This window comes from Vombatus ursinus, unplaced genomic scaffold, assembly GCF_900497805.2.
Source record: "Vombatus ursinus unplaced genomic scaffold, bare-nosed wombat genome assembly UNPS02014778.1, whole genome shotgun sequence".
In the NCBI taxonomy this organism is placed as follows: Eukaryota; Metazoa; Chordata; class Mammalia; order Diprotodontia; family Vombatidae; genus Vombatus; species Vombatus ursinus.
The window spans coordinates 20,507,598-20,527,320 of record NW_020954556.1 but is presented as its reverse complement, the minus strand read 5'-3'; the positions used below and the strand labels follow the sequence as shown (position 1 = coordinate 20,527,320).

General features: G+C 34.7%; 1 protein-coding gene across 1 annotated transcript in view; it reads right to left on the bottom strand.

The window, feature by feature from the left end:
• Positions 1–2,822: 2,822 nt before the first annotated feature.
• The window catches only part of GMCL1 (germ cell-less 1, spermatogenesis associated), a 29,844-nt gene continuing 12,943 nt past the window's right edge, over positions 2,823–19,723 (bottom strand). The window contains exons 8-14 of the mRNA XM_027864974.1: positions 17,638–17,728; positions 14,427–14,564; positions 10,093–10,162; positions 9,269–9,344; positions 8,017–8,162; positions 7,080–7,167; positions 2,823–4,922 (exon numbers count right to left, since the gene is read on the bottom strand). Of these exons, the coding sequence (XP_027720775.1) occupies positions 4,794–4,922; positions 7,080–7,167; positions 8,017–8,162; positions 9,269–9,344; positions 10,093–10,162; positions 14,427–14,564; positions 17,638–17,728 (738 nt within the window). The 3' untranslated portion in view covers positions 2,823–4,793. The remainder of the gene's footprint in view (positions 4,923–7,079; positions 7,168–8,016; positions 8,163–9,268; positions 9,345–10,092; positions 10,163–14,426; positions 14,565–17,637; positions 17,729–19,723) is intronic.

Here is a 19,723-nt window from a genome sequence, read left to right as displayed (position 1 = left end):
CAGATAAATCAAGAAGGATGAGGACTGAAAAAATGACTGTGAACATTAGTAAATGGTAATTAGTAATTGAGTAAATGTTCATTGTTAATTCTAGAAAGAGCAATTTTAGCCGATTTGTTGAGGTTGGAAGCCAGATTTCAAAGGGTTGAGAAGAGGAAGTAGAAGCAGTGAGGGGAACCAGCTTTTTCTAGAAGTTTGGCTGAGAAAAGGAAGAAATAAAAGGCAATATCTTGAAAAGGTGGTAGGGCCTAGTAACTGTTTTTTTTTTTTAAAGATACTTACTACATTCTAACTTGGATTATAGTGATTTGTGTACATCTACTAGGCTTTAAATTCCTTGAGATTAGGCACTTGTTTTTTCATCTTTGAAAGACCAGCACCTAGCAGTGTCTTGCAAAATTTCTGTATTCCAAAGGTCCATGGCTTTGGTAGTATGGATAATCCTTCCAACACAAGTCTTACACCTCTACAACTTGTTAAGTGCTCTTGAAGAGTTGCTGTGGCTGAAAAATTCACCACCCTGCTGCCAAACTGGTGACGAAACTCTCCATACTGAGCAAAACTATTCCTTAGATGACAGATAGTCTGTCACCAGGTTTATATTTGGAAGCTTTTCCAGTATAGTAAAAGTTTGTGCTTTGTTGTAATGACCTTTAAAAATCCTGGGTCACTTCCACCATCATACTGTATCAGAAACACTTACCAGTGTAAGTCTTCCAGAGAGGAAGCACTTAACATTTCTTGAATAGAAGCAAATGTTCCTATAGTGTTGGGCAACTAACACACATTTCTGTAACAGTTTTCCCAAAACATGAAGCAAAAACCACAGTTATTGTCTTACAAGCAGGATGGCAAAGGCAAAATGGGGAAATATGGAATTATTAGTTTAATACTCATTTAACTGTCTATATATTAAGAATAATTTTCACTTTCTTCCCTCCTAATCTTTTTTTAGGTGACAAACAGTATCGCACTGAACAAAATATATACATGTCCCTTGATACCTTTCCTTCTTCTCATATTTCTTCTCCCTTTTAAACTTTGAAAAGCTTTCTTTTCGCTGGGAGCCACTTCCTTTCAACCTTTCCTTATCTATCCCCTCAGATAGGGGATGAGAGTTATAGGGGAAGGTAGGTATGGGTGGCTTTTTCCTAGGAATAGGCCTTCAGGACGTGACTTTTTCAGCCCAATAAATCCTGCAGTGGTTAATTGCCAGATCTGAGCATTCACGATGACCCAGGCTTCAACTTATTCCACATATATTTGAGTAACCACTCAGCAATATGACATGAACAATGGCAACTGGATTGTCTTAAGAAAAGATGTTTACTTAACTTTCAGGGACAAGAAATGAGCTAGCCATGGAATTCTGTCATCCTATTACCTACAGAGTAGTTATTAGTGGAATCCTACGCCTCCGTGAGGATTGTTTGCAGGGAGTTTGAGCTTGTAAGCTGTTGAGTTTATGACCTTGCTGGACTTAATTAATTGGTCATCAAGCCTCTTAAAGGGCTGAGCTGTATTAAATCTATGTTAACAGTCATACCTAGCACGCCCTGCTTCTCATTTGTATTTCTAATCATAATACATTGGCCTTACACAGGATTTGAATCCTTGCACAGGAGAGTTGGAGGCTTGTGGTTTAGAAAGGTAGTTATTGGGGCAGCTAGATGGCACAGTGGATACAGCATCGGCCCTGGAGTCAGGACGACCGGAGTTATGTGTCTGAGGCTGTATCTCAACTCAGGTCTTCCTGAATCCAGGGCCGGTGCTCTATCCACTGTGCCACCTAGTTGCCCCCAAACAAGGGATTTTGAGAGGCAAAAATGAGAAAGGATGAGAGATAGAGACAAGAAAAGTAACTGTCAAGTCTGGGGAGCAGTGGTTCAGCTTAGCTAGAACACAATAAAAATTAAGTTTTTCACATTATGTACACACAAAATATATGCACGATCCAATAAAAGAACAAGAACTCTCCGAGTACTACCGTATTCTCAACTTAGTCTAAATTTTTCCTATAGTAGCTCTTGCCATACCTATAGTTTCTTCATTATCTTTTATATGCTTGTATATATGACAGGGAACTTTCACATAAATAGCAGCTATGTTGTAATGGAAAGAATACTGAACTTTTAAGGCAGAACACCTGGATTCAAGTCCCAAATGCACCATCAAATAGCTGTTCAACTTTGTAGCAAGTCATTTAAACTTCCTGTTCCTTTACTCATCTACAAAATATGGGTGATGTCTACACTACCAACTTCGTGGGGTTGTCAAAGCCCTTCTCTGTACCCAACACACACATTCTGTTTTGAACTAGCCATGTATGTCATAAGCCCCAATTAGCTTAAAGGTATAATCAGTCTTATTTCACCCCTACAATCCTCTCATAAGGAGCATATGATATGAATTTAATGCTGTATATGGCTTAGATGATAGGAAAAGATCCAGATGCAAAACCTAATAAGCCCATCAGCAACTAGCTTCTTGCTCCTGTTACTACTTCTATTCAACTCTTTATTTTCTTAATTGCAGAAAAAACTCATCAGGCTGGGAAGACTAAAGATTGGTTCATGCGTGCCAAACTATTTGGTCATGTGGGTGAAAGAATCTAGAACCTATTATGATTTCAACAGTGATGGGTCACAACGCCAAAACAGATGATAGTGGGGGAAAAACTTTTCTAGGCTTCATTCACACAACAGAATGCCATTGAATATATAGCTGAAAGTAGCAAACTTCAATACATTCATGACAATTCACAGGCTGGCACTTCTGCTGACTCTAGTAGCACCTTACTGAAAAATCTTTATTATAAAAAACAAAGTTATATGGGGTGATAAAAACAAAATCATATCTTTACAGTCAATGTTAAGAATAAATTCTCAACCTTTCAAGACAATCTATTCTTATTAGAAATTAGTCTAATTATATACATATATAATTTTATATCAAGAACAAATTTACTGGAAACCTATTCTATTAAACAAATACTATACACAATTCATATAACAGAGGTGGAATGTTAAAGAAGCTTATTCTTAATTCATTCCCTCTTTAACCTTTTTTCATCCTAAGTTCAGTACTTTTTGCTTATTATTCAATAAACTAAATTAGAAAGTAGCTGGGGAACTCATTCGATTTAACTACACAAAACCAGAAGAATCTTAGAAGTTAAAGTTACAGGAAAAATATACAGAATCTCTTTTCAGACATCCTGTGATCAAGCTTGAAATTAGGAAACTTCTTAGTTTTATTTTATTAAATGAGCAATATTAAACAATGAAAAAATAAAGAACTTTCAAAATGACTTTTAAGAAATTTACACCAAGAGAATATTTTAAGTGGTAAAAATAAATTTCTGAACCTACCAAAGAACTGGATAACAAATGTTAAAAGTTTTTTCCTGAAAAAGGCCCAGATGGATAATAAAATTACTTCTAGTTGGAAGGGAAAAAACTCTGGTTTCATTAAGGGAAAGAATTTATTCCTTTGAAAGGATTTATCCACTGTGTCAGCTTGTTTAATTTCTTACTAAATAGGTATTTCTTATTTATACATCACACAGGATACAAATAAACATTTGCTAACTTATCAACATATTAAAAATATAGGTTGATCAAAGTATTTGCTCTGCCTGAAAAAAAAACAAACCAGAATATTTTTCAAGATACCAATAAACATAGAAAACCAACATATACAAACTTATTGACAGTATACATCTTATTTTTGACTAAAAATACTCTTCTATTTTTACAATGACCCTTAGTTATCAATTCTTATTTTGGATCCTGTGAATCCATCAGGATTTACTAACAAATTTGTATTCTAAAGTGTAACTCAAAGGCACTCAACTCAGTGGTCACAAGTTCCTGAGCTTAAGTAGGAAACAGGATCCTTTAAAAAAATGTTTAAAAAAAAATAGATAGATGAGCACAAAATAAAAAATGCTTAGTAAGTAATACTTGGTAGAAAAATAACATGAATAATAATTTAAGACTATACAAAATGCTAAAGAGAGACTATGGAAGGAAAAGGAACTGCCTTATAGAAGCAAAATAAGATGCATAAAAATTTCTTTTCCTCCCAAAATAAGCTTCTTTGAAAGTGAGACTGATGATTTTAAATACTAGAAAAATTAAAAGGCAAAACAACATGAAAAAAATATCGCAAGTTGAAAAACATAAATACAGTCCTCAGGTTTGTCTTTCAACTCCCCAAACCACATATGGGATGTGAAACCATTCAAATCAAGTATAAACTGAAGGGACACCGATGAGAAGACAAAAGCAAAATCATTAGAGACTGAGTGATAAAACTGAAGGGCAACTTTAAAGACACATCATCAAATCTATAGCCAGATGTTTGAATAATTTCCTAGTTATTTTTCATCCAAACAATAGAAAATTTGCAGATATATAACCAAAGTTCACAAACATTAGGTTAGGGTCAAACTTCATCCAAAAAAGTATATATGTATTTAGTTTGATAGAAAAATGTGGAATGTCCTATTAATCTTCAATTCTTGTCTGCTAACACTAAACACAAAACACAAATTGACATTTTCATAGCATAATTGGGTTTGGCAGGAATTTTCTTGGCTTCAAAATTTACTTTCTTCATATATGCATAGAATTATACTGAGGATAAAAAGTTATATGCATCATCTGCTACAGTTCATAAGGCCTTTCTCATTATTAGTCACCTTATTTGTATATATCAGTAGGGCCATAACATTAAAGTAGAAACAAAGCATTTTCAAAGTGCAACTGTGTTCCATTTGACCAGACTGCTTAGTTTTCTGTATTCTCTAGTTGACTGCCATTTTCAGTTTTTTTTTCTGGTGACATATACAGGAAGTTACAGCAGATAAACAAAGGAAAGATGAGAAGTCTGCTATCCAAATTCATCACCACTTGTTCCTATACAAAACAAATTTGAAAACATGTTACAACGTAAGCTGGACAGAAAACAGAATTTTAACATTTTTAAATTTTAAAGGTCAACAACAGGGTAAAGTTGGAGATACAAAGACGAAAATGCTAAGTGTCTACTCTGAAATGAAAAAGCAATAGGAAATAACTGGAATGTTAAAGTAGTGTGATGGAGCTAATGTGATCTTGGGCTTTAACAGAGTTTAGTTAAGAAGGAGTGTTGGGTAAAGGTCAACAATTTCACTACATTCGGGGCTGGTGAGACTACATCTCAAATACCAGTTGTAGTTTTAAGAAACATGCTTCGAGATACTCAGACAAAACAAAAAGCTTCCAAAAGATAACTTTTATGAAGAGGTATCTGGCAATCATGTCGATATGAATGCAATGAAAATATTTATTAATCACCAAATACATACAAGATACTATGCTGAAGCCACAAAGGAAAAAAAAAAAAGAGCTTCCTCAATGAGCTTAACATTCTATTGAAGATACAACATGTACCTAGATTAGGTACAGTACTTTGGAGGAAAGAAAGAGAACTAAAAAATGATGGGAGTGTGTATGTACATGTGAACACATCAAGCACACACTCTGGGACTTGTTTGCGCACACATCAAATCTGGAAAAAATTCATAGGAACGGCACCAGAGTTGAGCCCTAAACAAAGAAGATTCCAAGAGTACATGCATTTCAGGCATGGGGAAAGCAGTCATCATGGTGATGGGAGATGGACTGAGTTTAGATGTCAGGTCAGTGCATCTGGAAGAAAGAATGTATTCATGAAGAGCAGTATGAAATAAGATGGGAAGCACAGCCTATACAAAGCATTAAGTGCTGGGCTGTGAAATTTATACTTTCTCTCAAAGGTAGGAGGGAGTCCCTGAAGGGTTTCTGAGTAGTGAAATGATAAGGTCAGACCTGTGCCTTAGAAATATTATATCCAACTATATGGAAGACGGTTTTGAGAGGGGAAACCTTAATAGCAGGGAGATCAATTAGGAAGCTACAATAGCCTAGGCAAAAGAGTTTATGAGGGCCTGAATTGGAGTGGCGGCAAGTGATAATAATGAATATGGAAGGTGAACAAGAGTCAATAAAGTCTCAAAGGTTATGAACTTGAGAGGCTGGAAAGATAGTGATGCTCTCAAAAGAAATAGGGATAAATTTAAAGAGGAAGACAGCTTCTGTTTTGGATTTATTGAGTTTGAGAAACTAATAGGACAACCAAGTAAAAATATTCAGCAGGCAATTGGTAATAAAAGAGAGTTCAGCAAAGAATTTAGGGCTGGACATATAGATCTGGGAGTCATCTGTACAGACATAATAACTGAATTCATGGGAGTAGATGAGCTCACTAAAGGGAAAGTATAGAGAGAGATGAGCAGAGTGTCAACAACTTTAATACTTCTATTAAAACAGAAGTAGCTCCAGGGCTTTCCCATCCGCCTTGCTAATTTCTCCTGAGGTCTTCCAGGCCTTACCATTAGCCCTTTGGGACTTCTGGGACTTTCTATCTGTCCTAAAGCTGAGCCTTTCAATATATGTGGTCTCTTCAGATTAGAAAGTGAACTCAAGAGCAATGGGACTGTCTTCACTCTAACACTTCAATACCCATCACTTGAACATTGCAAGCACAAATGCTTTTTCATTCATTCATTCTAGGTGCTACATTTTAGAACAAATACTATTAAGCGGGAGTGTCTAAAGGAGGGCAAATCCGGGTGATGAAAATCTTCAAAAGAAAACTTGGAATGTTTGGCTTGAAAGAGAAAAAAACTCAAGGAGAGACATGATAGCTGTGTTCAAGTATTTGAAGGACTCTCATAAGGAGGAGTAGTAGACTTTTCTCCTTTGTTTTAAAGAACAGAACTTGAAGAAATTGGTAGAAGTTACAAAGACAAAGATTTAGTTTTGAGATAAGTAAAAATACCTAGAAACAATTTAATGATTTTGAGCTACCTTCCCTCTTCACAGACCTAGTTTTTAAAGTTCAGTTTCTAACTACCTTTTAATATCTGCACATTGATCATTATAAAAAACAATATTTGAGTAATACACTTTCTGCACAACTGTAAGAATCAACTTTCTATTAATGTAAAGCATTAAACAAAAGATTTTCAAAAGGCCACAAACTCAACCTACCTGATCCTTTTCAAGAGTAAGTATTTGGTATCCAGTTGTTCTACTACAAATCAGTTTCCCACTACTATCGAGAGAGGCCAGACGCAGTCTAGGATTATAAAGAAAACATCCTTATCAAATAAATTGAAAATTGAGTCCATTAATGAATTTTAATTGCAAATTTCTTTCTGAAACCTCAATTTTACTGCTTTTACCTTTACATCTTTCAAACAGTGATGCTATAAGCCTTCCCAATAAGACTTTACAGAACAAATTAATCTGACTTCAAAGTACAATCTGATTTTTTAGCCTTATGAACCCTTGCTATCATACAATTCTTGAGATGTAAGCAAAATAATTTGTGATGTCCATACATCTTACTTTTTAGAACCTGCTCGGCAGATTGTCTCAATTTGTCTGCCTACATATTTCTTCATCAAATACATACTACAAGAAAAGACTAGTAATAAAAGTTGGAGTTATCAGTGTTGTACAAAGTTGTGGACATGGCTAGCACATTTACTTGCTGTCATATTGCCATATTTATGACTTTTGACACCTATGTATCATAAGTATAGAGGACAGCCTAATACTAACACTACTGATGATGAAACTACGATATCCTACAGCGCTACTTTCTATTCATCCCTTAGATTCAATTCTGAGGTCTCTAGCATACAATGGAAACACAAAACATCATTAACTAGTTCCACAGAAAATAATTTAAGCAAAACAATATTCCAAGAGGCAGTCAGTTGCACAGGGAAAGAGCTCAGCAGAGCGATAGCTTCCTGGGGGGACTACCGTCGGGGAAACCCCTGGTAACTTGACGGGACCCTGCAGCTATTTGGCTGCACATGATGCTCACTGGAGGAGTGCTACAAAGGGTGAACTTGTATTATACCCCACTGGTGCTTTGTCAGTTCTAATAATCAGCCCCCTCTTCCTCTTATCCTACCTGAACGCTATATTTCTTCGAGGCTGTAAACTGACAGATCCACTGCACGGCTGATTCAGAGTGTTTCTTTTGAAAATAACATAGCGATTGGTATAAGTGACAAGTAAGTCAAAGCCAAAATTAAACCCTGTCCACCGCCAGCAGTACTAAAAAAATACAAAAAAGAAAAAAGCTGTGATTTCAGTTCAAGATATTGGTAAGTCAACAATAACTCAAAATGCGGTAAGATTGGGGTTGCTGCTATTCCTTTTGTTTTTTTTTTAAGGCAATTGGAGTTAAGTGACTTGCCCAGGGTCACACAGCTAGTAAGTGTCAAGTGTTTGGTCTGAGGCTGGATTTGAACTCAGGTACTCCTGACTTCAGAGCCAGTGCTCTATTCACTGCGCCACCTAGCTGCCCTGCTGCTATTCCTTTCCTATGACTCTTATACTCCTCTTTTCTTTGTGCCACTGTCTATCACTGCCTTCCTATACCCCACCTCCAAATCTCTCCAAATCTGTTACCTCAACATATCTATTAGCTCTCCACAGATAGTGGCGAGATTCATCTTTGCCAGTCTGTTTTAAAATATAAAGCAATTTCTAACCAGAAACCTAAGATATGACAGGTCAGGAAGTCAAGAAACTAGGAGGAAATAATCACCACTAACCATCACATATTCCTTGACTGGTATCTAAGCTCTTTGAACCTCAAATACCAGAAGACTGGTTAAACAACAAGCACATAGGTGGTTAAAGAAGGTCTAGTGGGTCAAATAAATTAGAACATGGTTACCATCATTAAATTCTGATGTCTCTTCTTGACATGGATGACAAGGTCCTATCAAGACTGAAATGCTTCTAGTATAGACCCAGTGACATATGTTTACTGTTCACGGTCCACCCCTTGCTAAATCTGGAAAGGCTCACTACCATAGGTTCCAACATAGAAACTTTCAAAGACCATTCACTAAGTTAGAGAAAGAAAATACCCACAAACCAATGAAATGACAGATTCTTAATGTATGTTCTATTCATTTGAGATCTCAAATACAGAGATAGGAAGCCTTACTTATGGTACAAATGCTCACAATTATAAATTTAAAAACAGTATAAGTATCATCAAACACAGAGGACAATAGCTGTTCCATCTCCAAGTACAGCAGGGGCTATGTGTCAGCAAAATTTTTTTGAAGTACAAGAAATACTATGCTTCCTATTTTACTGTTAAATAACTGGAATAAGAATGTAAACAAACCACAACTGGTACTTACTTCACCATCCTTGGCAAGTTTTCTACCACACCGCATGCTACTTCCTTCAAGTTCCTCTTTATTAATTTCCTGAGGTCTAGAAATATATATAACAAATGATTTTGATGACAGACTATAGCTCACCATAAATTCTGAAGTAAAAGAACAGAGAAACATATACTACTAGATTTAAAGTATGAATTTTCCCACTGGTGGTACAGAAGAGTGACAGGGATACTATGATTTAATTATCTGATTTGATATCTTTGTTAAATAAACAGCTTCAAATTTTACATTGTGTTTCTCATTGTCTCCATTTCTATTCTACACCAACTAGGACTTTTATAAATCAGAGAAGGTAAAAAACTTCAAACACAGAGATATTACTAACAACACTATCTTGCACTGATGAGATTAAGAAAACAAAAATATAATTTTGCTCTCAAATGAATGAGAGCAGTTCTTTAAAAATCTACATATTTTAAAATATAATAATGATTGGCATTTATATAGCATCTGCTACGTGCCAAGCAGTGTACTAAGTATTTTACACACAATCTCATTTGATCAATAAAACTCTCACAAGTTTTGATTCTGTTAATCTAGATCTACTCAAGGAAGGGAAGCATTAGTTTAATCTCCCAGCAAATTCGAAAATTATGCATTAGGAAAACAAAACAGTAATTCAAATTATTGTCACATTCAGAAACTTATTATTGTGGCTTTAGTTTTATTATGTGTTTCAGTTTCATAATCTAGATTTTTTAGTGTAATCAGTATAAATTATAATTTAAACAGCAAAGAAAGAGTGGATTAAAAAAAAAGTCTTAATAGCATATACCTACCCTGTGTCACTATCTTGTTCTGCCCTGAGCATGGCAAACCATTGCTGTTTGTAAACAGAGGCCAACCATTCTAAAATTCAAAGATAGAAACATTTTTAGAGGATGTATACATTTTAAAAACAAGAAAAAACTAAGGCGTAATAATCAATAAATCATCCAGTGGGTTTGCATTTCACAATTCATTACATTCAAAATAGCAAAGCATCTAAAAAAGAGTAAAAGCTTCAGAGAAGTTTCTCATGGGACATAGGAGAGAAATCCCTCATAGTGAGATATTCACATAAATGAAATAAAAAGTAGAGTCCAAATAAAAGAGCTACGATTTTGTTTCAATGTTTATTTTATTTAAATTATTACTTAGGAACAAATGACTTAATTATATTTTTTCGACAAAATGTATACTCTTTACTGTTTGATTAGCCTTAATTCTTCATACCTCAAAGGCAAGCTAGACTTCATTTTATTTATTTAAATATTTATTTTTAGTTTTCAATATTCACTTTCTCAAGATTTTGAGCTCCAAATTTTTTCCCCATCTCATCCCTCTTCCCCACCCAAAACGGCAAGCATTCTGAATATTCCTTCACCTAATCTGCCCTCCCTTCTATCACCCCCCCCCCTTATCCCCTTCCCCTTCTATTTTCCAGATTTCTATACCCCATTGCCTGTATTAGACTTCATTTCGGAAGATATATTATTCTAAAAGCAAGAAAGATTACATACACACATATAGCTATAATTCACATATTTTTTATCTTGGGTATCTCAGGATAACATCACTGAATAATGATTTGGTTACTTTATTTACCACACCTAGATGAAGATAACTGAGTAACCACTTGCTAAGATGAACCAGTTCCAATTCAGCCAGGTTATTCATGAATACTTGAGTGATAATTTTGTCATACTATATTAGGTAAAGTGAAAGCATCAAAAGAAAATAGGCTATTTTAACTAAACCAAATTTATGTTTTGGATGCTTTCCTTTAACAATATGAGCACAAAACTATCTGAATAAGCAAAAACCCTCTGCATGCTTAAATTTTTAGTTTAAAACAAAATATAGCTAGTTTGGTCTTTGTTTTCCTGATTCATTTTTTATTCATCGTCAGAAAACAATTTTCTGCTTTCATGGTCACATGATTTCTTTTAAAATAAGTCCAAATAAAATATTCTTTCTGTAACAAATATCATTTTGATTCCACATAATTTCAGGAATATCATATCAATCATGGTGGTTGACTACTCTTTCTCTGAACTGACGATCAGACTATCCATCTCTACTCAAGTGCTCCTTTGATGCCTCAATGTGGCATGAAAATAACCTTGTTTTCTCAAAAGGCTAGGATAATGAAATGTAGTATGCTTTTCCAGGTTGTAACAAGCTGAAAAAAATTTAAATATGGGCCCATCACTGACTGAACTCTATCTATTGTATAAGGCCTGGTCTAAGCTATATTCAGAGAGGTTCATCACCAGATTGCCTGCAGGATGTCGAATTTCTTAACCATAGCAACGGTTAAAAATCATCCCCTAAGTATATGTAAGGTGGCAGAGATTTTTCAAAGCAAGACATGTTGAGATATAATTTTTTAAAGTACGTAGTTAAAATTATACAGAAGCATCCATCTCCCATTAAGTATAAGTGAAGTCTCCATAAATATCATTTGAAAAAATAATGTATTTAGACAGATTTACTAACTTGTAAAAAAAAAACCTTTTCATTTTTTCATTTCATTCTTTAACCAATAGAAAATGTTTATCTCTAGGTCAAAATAAGAGGGTCAATATTTCTCATATAGAAAATAATCTGGTTTCTCCTCAAGGGGTCTTACTTACCATTACACTTCAATCCTTTAGATCAAATATTATTGAACTAAGCATATAATTTTCTATTGTGCTTAGTCTCTACCATTAGGATCTTAACATGAGTTTTAAATAGCTAGACTAAGAGTGAATGAAAAGGTCTTGGAGATATTGTATCTGATATTAAGCCCTCAAAGAGATCTATCTTAACTTTACATATTGTCTTTAATGGAATAACTTTTAATAAATGATTCATAGCTATTACCAGGTTAAAATAGATTATTCACATGTACTTTGGATAATAATTTCAAGTAAAATGCTTTAATACTTAAAGTATAAGTCTAAATAATGTATTTAACCTGACAGATACAAATTTTTACTGTGAGTAAATGATTCACATTATGTTTAAATTTTTATGGCTTCTTTCCTTCAAAAAAAAATCCTTTAACTAACATGTATCATCTCACTTAAACTCACAGCAATTCTCATTATTCCATCAACAGGGCCAGGGACTAGAAAATAAATGATAACTCCAGATATGGTAAATGGTACATTTATTCATCATTTGGGGTACATAAAAAAATAAAGTACAATGTACCACACTGTGACTATTGCATGTTAGGTACAAAAAAATGGCAACACATTCCATAACACTGGGCAGAAATTAAAAGTCACTGCTACATCTACAATTAGGTACACAAACACAGATAAGCATATGAAAGAATTTTCTTATAATGTCAGTGCTAAGGGCAGTACTAATATTCACCTTAACTGCAGTTTCAGGTTACTCTTATTATAAAATTAATGTGCTTCTGAGAAAAAGAATTTGTGGTATATCTAAAACCATGTAACAATGAATTATGTTGTAATGAAGTCAACATTTTATACATACTAGAGAATTCCAGTATAGCAATGTATATTGTACAAAATTTAAAAATAAAACTTTGGATATAGGGTGAATAGTATGTATACGGGTGAGGGAAGACAGGGCAAGAAGTGGCAGTTAGGAATGGCAAAAACGATAGGCTTAAATCCCCAAGCTGGTTTGTACATATACCCTCTAATGGGCTAGTAATTATAATGACAAATGTTAGGTGAGTAACCAAAAACTTTTGAAATCCTCTACTATGTATTAAGAATGTAAAGTAGGTTTTTGTTGGTTTGTGGGAGTGGGGAGTATGACACAAGGAGTGGGAAATGATCTGCATCCATCCCTCTTGATTTGTGAGGAGATCCCATTGTATAGGGTGCCCTAAGCTCACATTCCAGTTGAGAAAATAAGCTGAAATCTGGCCAGTTGTTTTTCAACTTTTGTACCACCTTTATCCTTTTATTCATTCCTTTATCTTTCTGAATGTGGAAATCCCGCAGACTCATGTGGATTGGTATGTATTCTGCAACATAGTCTCAGAGAGTTGTCTGGGGCAGTGAGGGGTTTAAGTGACTTGCTCAAGGTCACAGACCCAGTATATGTTAGAGGTAGGACTTGAACCCAGGTGTTTCTGACTCTGAGGCCTGCTATCTGCCCATCAAACAACACTGCCTCCTTTATTAAACTAAAAAAAAAAAAATTGAACTTTGATTCAACATGATATAAACATTTACCATTTTCTAAAACATATCATGCATAAGATGGCATAATTTATATTTAAGAATATACTACAATTGTGACTTTCAAACTACGCATCATAAAGGACCTCTCAATGGTTCCTCAAAACAGGAAGGTCACATAATCAGCATTTGTTTATCATCTCCAACACAACCATGGCCAAATGTCTAGATAGAGCACAATATTCTCCACAACAATTGCACAACCCATGAACCACAAGGAATACTTTCTTCTCAGTTCTTTTGAGAACTTACTCAATAAACAAATACAAAATCTTACAATAATATAGGTACCACTCTATTCTCTGAGGATGTCTCCAAATGGGTCCTACTAGAAACTTTTAACATTTAAAAAAATTTACAAATTAAAAATTTTCCAAAAGAATGTGGTAAGAAATCTTTTAAACAGGATTCTTTTCAAATATATCAGAGGGTAATAAAATTAAAATTATTTTTCCATGCTATGCATCTATAACTATCATTCCAGGAGACTATTTATGTCTTAGATACAGATAAATGAATCTTCAAAAAAAAAAAATCTGGAGTGTCAAAATTAGATATTTTCAGATCTATAATTTCAAACATTGTCTTTTTTATATAAATTTGAGCACTTTAGACCACAAGTCTACTTCATATATATATGACTTAATATTGAAGAGAATTGTAGATCAAAAGATATGACCTAGAAAAGTAATTTAAAAATTTCAAAATATTTAAAACTCTAATTTCCAAAGACAACATATATTTTTATATGAAGTTTTACAATGTTCAAAATGAAAGAAAAAAGGTTCTTTCATGAAACTTAACTTTTTAGGACAATCAACTTTAAAGAATTTAAGGTACCCTATAAATTAGCTAGCACATGGAAAGAATGCTGAATTCAAAGTTGCTGCTAAAATAATTATTTTGTATTCTCTTACCTGAAGGTATTAGAGCATCTCGTTCAATGATTCTTGCAGAAGCTAAATCACTGATGATATACTGCAACCTCAAGTGTCTGAATACTGGTATAAAAGCTTTTCCCTGATCAATTTCAAGGAAGGCAGTATCTTCGAAATCTGCATAAACAGAAAATAAATGTTGTTCTGCTTTCTCCCAAACATTAATTTAGTTTTCTAAGAAGCAGTATATATCCTATGTATGACGACATACAGATAGATATAGAGCTCCTCTAGAAGGCTCTACTCCAGTATGTCATCAAGACATAGAAATGACCTTGGGCTCTCAATGGCCATGCCAATGGGGCACAAGCTCTGGTTAGTGCTACTGAAACATAAAGCATGAGTGTAGGTACAACAACTCTGTATCTAAAGATCAAGTGAAATTTAGACTGCTGTCATCAGAAGGTTGCCAGGTGATTCATTTTAAGGTCAGAGAAACTCAACTACAATGAGGGGAAGGATGTGATCTGCACAGGTATAGGTACTACCAAAGCTGAAGAAATCACATTTTTTGGAAACAAATGACATATTGCATAAGCATACAAGTTATACGTTACTTCTAGAGCAGAGGTGGGGAACCTGGGGCCTTGAGGCTACTTGTGGCCCTCTAGGTCCTCAAGTGCAGCCCTTTGACTGTATCCAAACTTCACAGAACAAATCCCTTTAATAAAAGAATTTGTTCTGTAAAACTTGGACTCAATCAAAAGGACAGAAAGTCACATATAGCCTTGAGGTCTTAGGTTCCCCACCCCTGTTTTAGAGTTTTCAAAGACCCCACTACATCACAAATAAAGAAAATCTGAAGAGATCCTAGGAGACAATTCAGTTCTAGAGCTTTTCTGGATTTGGGCCCCTTTGCATGAGTCAGAAAGGCAGGGATTAATTAGTTGTTTTTGACCAGCAAGATCAAACAGAAGCCCACAGGGACTCAGAAACCAACCATACCTCTAAAGAGACTCAGATGAAAAATGCTATCTAACTTCAGAGAGAGAAATGATGAAGTCTGAGTGCAGACTGAAGTATAATTTTTTCACTTTATTTTTCTTGCTTTTTTTTTTTGCAACATGGTTAAGATAGAAACATGTTTTGCACAATTTCACACATATCATATTGCTTGGCTTCTCAATAGTGTGGGGAAAGGACTGGAGGGAGGGACAGAATTCAGAACTCAAAATTTAAAAAAAAAAAGAATGTAAAAACAAATAATTTTAAAAAGAGTCCTCCAGAGCCTGTGGACTGGTCTTCTGAAGGGGGATAGCTGGACCTGAAAGACACACTGATAGCCTGGCTCTATTTCCATATGATTGGGTCAAGTCAATGTTTCAACTTTAAACCAAATGCATTCGAATGTTTTGAGAAAAATCTAGTAATGGCAGTTCTACCCTAATAAGAACAGGAAATAAAATGTTATTAAAGAAAAATAAAGCTAATAAAAGACAACTTTCAATAGCTTTAGATTTATCATATAACATGTATCAGTATAAGAAAAAAATTCTAGTGATACACAATTTAGTTGAATAAGTATTTACCTCCACTGCCTGCAAATCATTGTATTGAGCATTGGGAGAAATACAAAGCCTAGAAAAGTTAGGATTCACTATCCTCATAGAGCATATTCAATTCAACCAACATTTACTAAGAGTCAGTAAGTTTACAGTTTAGTAGGCAGACAAGACAAATCAAGAGTTAACTATATAAATTAAAAAAAAATTATAAAACATAATAATACATAAATGCATTAAAGAGATGCAGAAGAAACTATAATGTGAGGTCTGAATGGGAAAAGGTCCTGTGGTCCTAAGGGCGGGGGAAACACTTCCTCCCATTCTCTCATCTTAACTCCAAAACTTCCAATATTTCACCTAGTTGGCTACTTTGATATAAATGATCTTGATATTACAATGTTATAGATCAGGGTGAATTCTTAACCATTTTTGTGTCATGGACTCCCACTAGAAGTCTATGGACCCCTTCTAAGAACAATGTTTTTAAGTGCATGAAATAAATATACATAGTTACAAAGGAAAGTAATCCTACTGAAACAGTTATTAAAATATTTTTAAAAACAAGTTCATAGACCTCAGGTTAGGAATCTTCTTTCTAGACTGTCACACGGTAAATGGTAATTCCATCGATTGCCATTTCTCCTATCATCAAAAACAGGTTCTTATAGTTTTTTAAGAATTTGTTTATTTTATTTATTATTTTTTTAAAGAATTTTAAGATTCCAAAACCTTAATTTTACCCTGTGGTAAAAGTGTTGATGTTTGCAACTGTGACAGCCAAGTTCAATATCTATAAAACTGGCCTTAAATCTGATAGATAGTTGACTTCACTGCTATATTTAATCATTTAGAAAAAGCCAAAATCTCAATTGTACAAAATACAAGGGTCACTGACTGGGAATAGTAACATTAATTAAAGAGACTGAAGAACCATTAACATTTGCTTTACTGTTGCACCCTAAGGAACATGGGACTTTATCAACTGACTTGCAGGTGAAATATTCCATATATTCTCTCTCATCCAGTAGAATGAGGGCAGGGACTCTTATTTCTCTGTGTGTATTCCTGGCATTTAGCACATTGCTTTGCACATAGTAAGCACTTAATAAATGCTTGCTTGATTCATTCATATTTGGAGAAACAACTATGGAAATCAAGAGGATGTATCAATACACCTTGCTTTATAAGAGCTTTTTTTTTTTTTTTGCTTTTTAGTGAGAATACCAGGGTTAAGTCACTTGCTCAGGGTCACACAGCTAGTAAGTGTCAAGTGTCTGAGGCCAGATTTGAACTCACATCCTCCTAACTCCAAGGCCGGAGCTCTATCCACTGCATCACCTACCTGTCTCACTTTATAAGATTCTTAAAAAGCAGTGTGTAAATTGCATTATATCTTAAAAATACTATTTGCCCTGTAAAATAATCCTAGAGTCAATCTTTCTATAAAAATGATTAACATTTCTGTAAATTTGAACTTTCATACTGTGTTTGCTCAAAGCAAGCTGATCTTTGTATACTCCTATCATCACACCTCAGCTAGGTACAATTTATTTTGGGAAAAAATTAAGATGGTTAAGCAATAAAAGGAAAAAGACATTCTCTTGTTCTAAAAATGAATGTACTGTTTTATCTTCAGTCTGGTATGCGTGAAAAAAGTAAATTCACACAAAACAGGATAAGCATACCTTTCCTACGCTTGGAAAACCAGGTATCTGCTTCGGATAAAAGTTGTTTTAATGATCCATTCCAAGAAGGCACTAACTGAAGAAACATCCACTAGATTAAAAAAAAATTATATGACAAACTCAGTCATAAGAATTCAACACATTTAGTGTTCTTATATTTTAAAAAGTACTTACCAATCATTAAACTAGTCAACAAAGTTAAAAGGAAGGCAAGACAAATTCTTGTTCCCCAATTCCATTCATTTCGTGATATGACTAAAAATTTCTAAAAAAGATCTGATCTGGTTAAGGTTATTCTGCATGTCTGCTAATACAAATGGGTGTGGAGGGCATGTCAGAGATAATGTCAGGACTGTGAAAAATATAATGTTAGGTCTTTGAAAAATAAGCCTTATTTCATAATAGGAAAACAGGTAACGGATACCTAACTGGCAGAGTGGCTTCAGGTTAGATACAGACATCACATTCATAAAGGCAATACTTTGAGTGAGGTGTTCTAATTCAAGTGAAAGACCTTGAATAATGGAGAGGGAGAAGGGAAAAATTGTGCAAGATATATTGAGCATGTGTACCCCAGCAATAAGGGCATGTAGTAAAGTTGTCACTCCAGGGAAATCCTGATTTGCTGTAACACAGTTGTTGGGAAAAACTGAACTATTCAAAGCTACATAGTGTTTGGAAAATTAACATTAAAATCCTAAGTCACTGATTCTTAACCTTGTGCTTCATCCAACAGAATTTATGATTTCCTAAAAGTTTTTTATTCCGGCACAAGTTTTTAAAAATTTTATAAATGACTTTAAAATTGGAAATCTCATTCATTTTACCAACTTCTTGTGGAGCCATTTCAGTCATGTCCAACTCTCTGTGACCCCATTTGAGATTTTTCTTGGCAAAGATACTGGAGTGGTTTGCCATTTCCTTTTCCAGAAGAGGAAACAGGCAAATAGGGCTAAGAGACTTGCCCAGAGTCACACAGTTGGTAAGTGTTTGGGGCCAGATTTGAACTCAGGTCCTCCTGACTCCAGGCCCAGTGCTCCATCCACTGCCTTTTCATTTTTAACTACTCACCAATTAATTTAATTAGTATTCTCTACACTGCATGAGAAATATTTGGACATGAGGGAAAAAAACATGGGACTCTGGTCTGATGCCATTATTAAAGCAGTCTTCTCTTTCATCACAGCACAGGAGTCTTCAATATTGATAGAAGATCTGATATAACTATTGTAGCAAGAGACCCAAGAATTCATTCCTCCTTAGATGAAAGATAGTAACAGAACCCTTCAAGAGCAGGAAAAACAATGCCAGCAATCTCCAAAGGATCTACATTTCACTCCTAGTGCATTTTGTAACATTTTAAACGCAGTACACCTCCTTTCCAAAGGAAAGGTCCTGGAGAAAACCTGAATGAAGAAAACTTGTGTTCTTATTGGAGCGCTACTACTCAGTGACCACGTAGACACTTAAATTGATGGAATCTAAGCTCCCAGGGGCAGGGACACACAATACCTGACACAGTTGCTGTTCCAGTCATATCTAACTCTTCATGACCCCATTCTGGGTTTTTGTGGTAAAGATACTGGACTGGTTTACCATTTCCTTCTCCAGATCATTTTATAGATGAGAAAACTGAGGCAAACAGAGTAACCCGTGATTTGCCCAGGGACAGCTAGTAAGTTTCTGGGGCCAATTTCAACTCAGGTCCTCCTGACCCCTGGGCCAGCACTCTTATCTACTGCACCACCTACCTGCCTGACACAGATTAGGTGCTTAATATATTCTTGCTGACTATTTTGGTTCTTAAGCTAATTTCCTCATCAGTAAAATGAAAGTAATATCCACCTTGTATAACTCACAGGGTTACTGTGAAGATGAAATGGCATACCACGAGGAAAGTACTCTGCAAATCAACACATCATGTAAATGTAAGATGGTGATCACTATCAAGATATGCCTACAATTAAAAAAGGCACTTCATAGAAAATTACAATGAAGTTCTTAAAAGTTATATACACTATTTTAATGCTAGAATTACATAAAACACTGCATCCTACCTTTTAAATACATATCATGTTGCACACGT